This window comes from Leptonychotes weddellii, chromosome 11 (assembly GCF_054177405.1).
Source record: "Leptonychotes weddellii isolate Sample4059 chromosome 11, ASM5417740v2, whole genome shotgun sequence".
NCBI classification, from domain to species: Eukaryota; Metazoa; Chordata; class Mammalia; order Carnivora; family Phocidae; genus Leptonychotes; species Leptonychotes weddellii.
This window is the reverse complement of record NC_138379.1, coordinates 11338542-11340730: the sequence shown is the minus strand read 5'-3', so window position 1 is coordinate 11340730 and position 2189 is coordinate 11338542. Positions and strand designations below refer to the sequence as shown.

The 2189-nt window shown below is 38.7% G+C and overlaps 1 protein-coding gene across 1 annotated transcript; it reads right to left on the bottom strand.

Annotated features, from left to right (window-relative positions):
• Positions 1–346: 346 nt before the first annotated feature.
• Positions 347–1281, bottom strand: LOC102745925 (olfactory receptor 5G25-like). The gene has a single exon (XM_081797415.1). It carries the CDS (start codon positions 1144–1146, stop codon positions 433–435), a length of 714 nt encoding a protein of 237 aa, XP_081653541.1. The 5' UTR covers positions 1147–1281; the 3' UTR covers positions 347–432.
• Positions 1282–2189: the final 908 nt, after the last annotated feature.

Here is a 2189-nt window from a genome sequence, read left to right as displayed (position 1 = left end):
GATTTCCCCCCCTTCATTCTTCCCCTCCTGCTATCTTCTTCTTTTGTTTTTTTTCTTTTTCTTTTTCTTTTTTTTTTAAAGATTTTATTTATTTATTCATGAGAGACAGAGAGAGAGGCAGAGGGAGAAGCAGGCTCCCAAGGAGCAGGGAGCCCGATGCGGGACTCGATCCCAGGACGCTGGGATCATGACCTGAGCCAAAGGCAGATACTTAACCATCTGAGCCACCCAGGCACCCTTTTTGTTTTTTTGTTTTTTTTCTTAACATATATATATTGCATTATTTGTTTCAGAGGTAACAGATCTGAGATTCAACAGTCTTGCACAATTCACAGCGCTTACCAGAGCACATACCCTCCCCAATGTCTATCACCCAACCACCCCATCCCTCCCACCCCCCCACTCCAGCAACCCTCAGTTTGTTTCCTGAGATTAAGAATTCCTCATATCAGTGAGGTCATATGATACATGTCTTTCTGCAGAAACCATTTTATTAATGTCCTGAGATGAACTTGAATTGGACTGTATATAAATGAAGAAAAGTGGCCACAGCAGACAGGTGTGAGAAGTAGGTAGAGAAAGTTTTCTGCCTCCCCCATCAGCAGAGTGGATATTCAATATGGTTTTGAGGATAAAAATATAGAAGACCAGGATGATTAGGGCACTGAATATTCCTATTAATCCAGCCATAATGAAAAGAATCAACTTATTGTTCTGCGTATCAGCACATGCCAGGTAGAGAACAGGGAGAATGTCAGAGAAAAAGTGGTTGACCACATTGGGACCACAGAAGGGTAAGCGAAATGTGAAGGTCTCATGGATAATGGAACTTAGAAGGCCCATGGCATAGGGCCCTATCACCAGCTGCACACAGGCCATCTGGCGCATGATGTCTTTATACAACAAGGGGTTGCAGAAGGCTATGTACCGATCATATGCCATGGTGGCCAAGAGGAAACACCCGGTCACTACAAACTGACCAAAAAACCACATTTGTACAGCACAGCCCACAAAGGAGATGATTTTTCTCTCCAGAAAAATATCACACAACATCTTTGGAACAACAGAAGAAGAGGAGCAGACATCCACAAGAGACAAGTGGCTGAGAAAAAAGAAAATGGGGTTTGGAGTCAGGAATCCATCCATATCAGGGTGACCATCCCCAAGTTCCCCCCAATGTGATAAGATAAACAAAAAGAAATATCAAGAAGAGAAGAATCTTCTGTGGAAGATGATCTGTGAGCCCCACAAAAAGAAATTCAGTCACTGCTGTTTGATTATTGTCCATTGTTGGGTGACAATCTGTAATGAGAGCAAGAAAAAAAGTTTTTATAGATCAGTAGTTAACTGGGGGCTAGCAATATAATCAGTAATTATAGGTTAATAATTAATAGCTTTTTAACCCATTGGCAAATACATAAAAAGTTACAGAGATGTATATAACAAACACCCTTGCATTTGCTACTCAGCTTTATTAAATCATAATATGCTAAATAACTTGTTTAAAAATCATGAAAAGCACAGCAAACATTCATGGAATTAGTCAAATTCCCAGGCTCTGAAGTATGGATATTTTGCTAGCTGTCTATGTGACCTTGAGCAATTTATTCTTAATGTCTATGAGTTTTACTTATTTATTTAACTTATATGGATCGTCCAAAATTGCCTTCAGCTCTTTAGTTTCATGATTTTGAGACAACAACATCTAGTTTCCATTTCCTTCTGGTTGAACGGAAAAATAATAACCAGTGCTGAACTCACATTCCAGGAAAATTGCAAAAATAAATAAAATGTTCAAATCCTGAGTGCATTCAGCTTGAAAAGGTAACTCACATTATTAAGATGGGAAAACCCTTCTCCTCCACAGCTATTACTATTATACTTCCTTGTCCTGACAACATACTAATAAAAACTCAAACTGATATTTTCCACTATATGCGATATACATAGAAATGGACCTCTAAAGAGAAAAAGGAGAGGTATCAAAAATCTGGAATTCACAAATTTGTTCCCATACTTCTTTATTCAACAAACATTTTTGACTATCCAGGCATGGACTCCAGGCATAGCCTTGGACACTGTAACCATGTCTGAGTGAAAAACCAAGTATTTGTAAAATAAGAGGGCCTTACTTTCCAGTTAGATACAACACTATAAACAAACACATAAATGCATAATTATTGCATGTG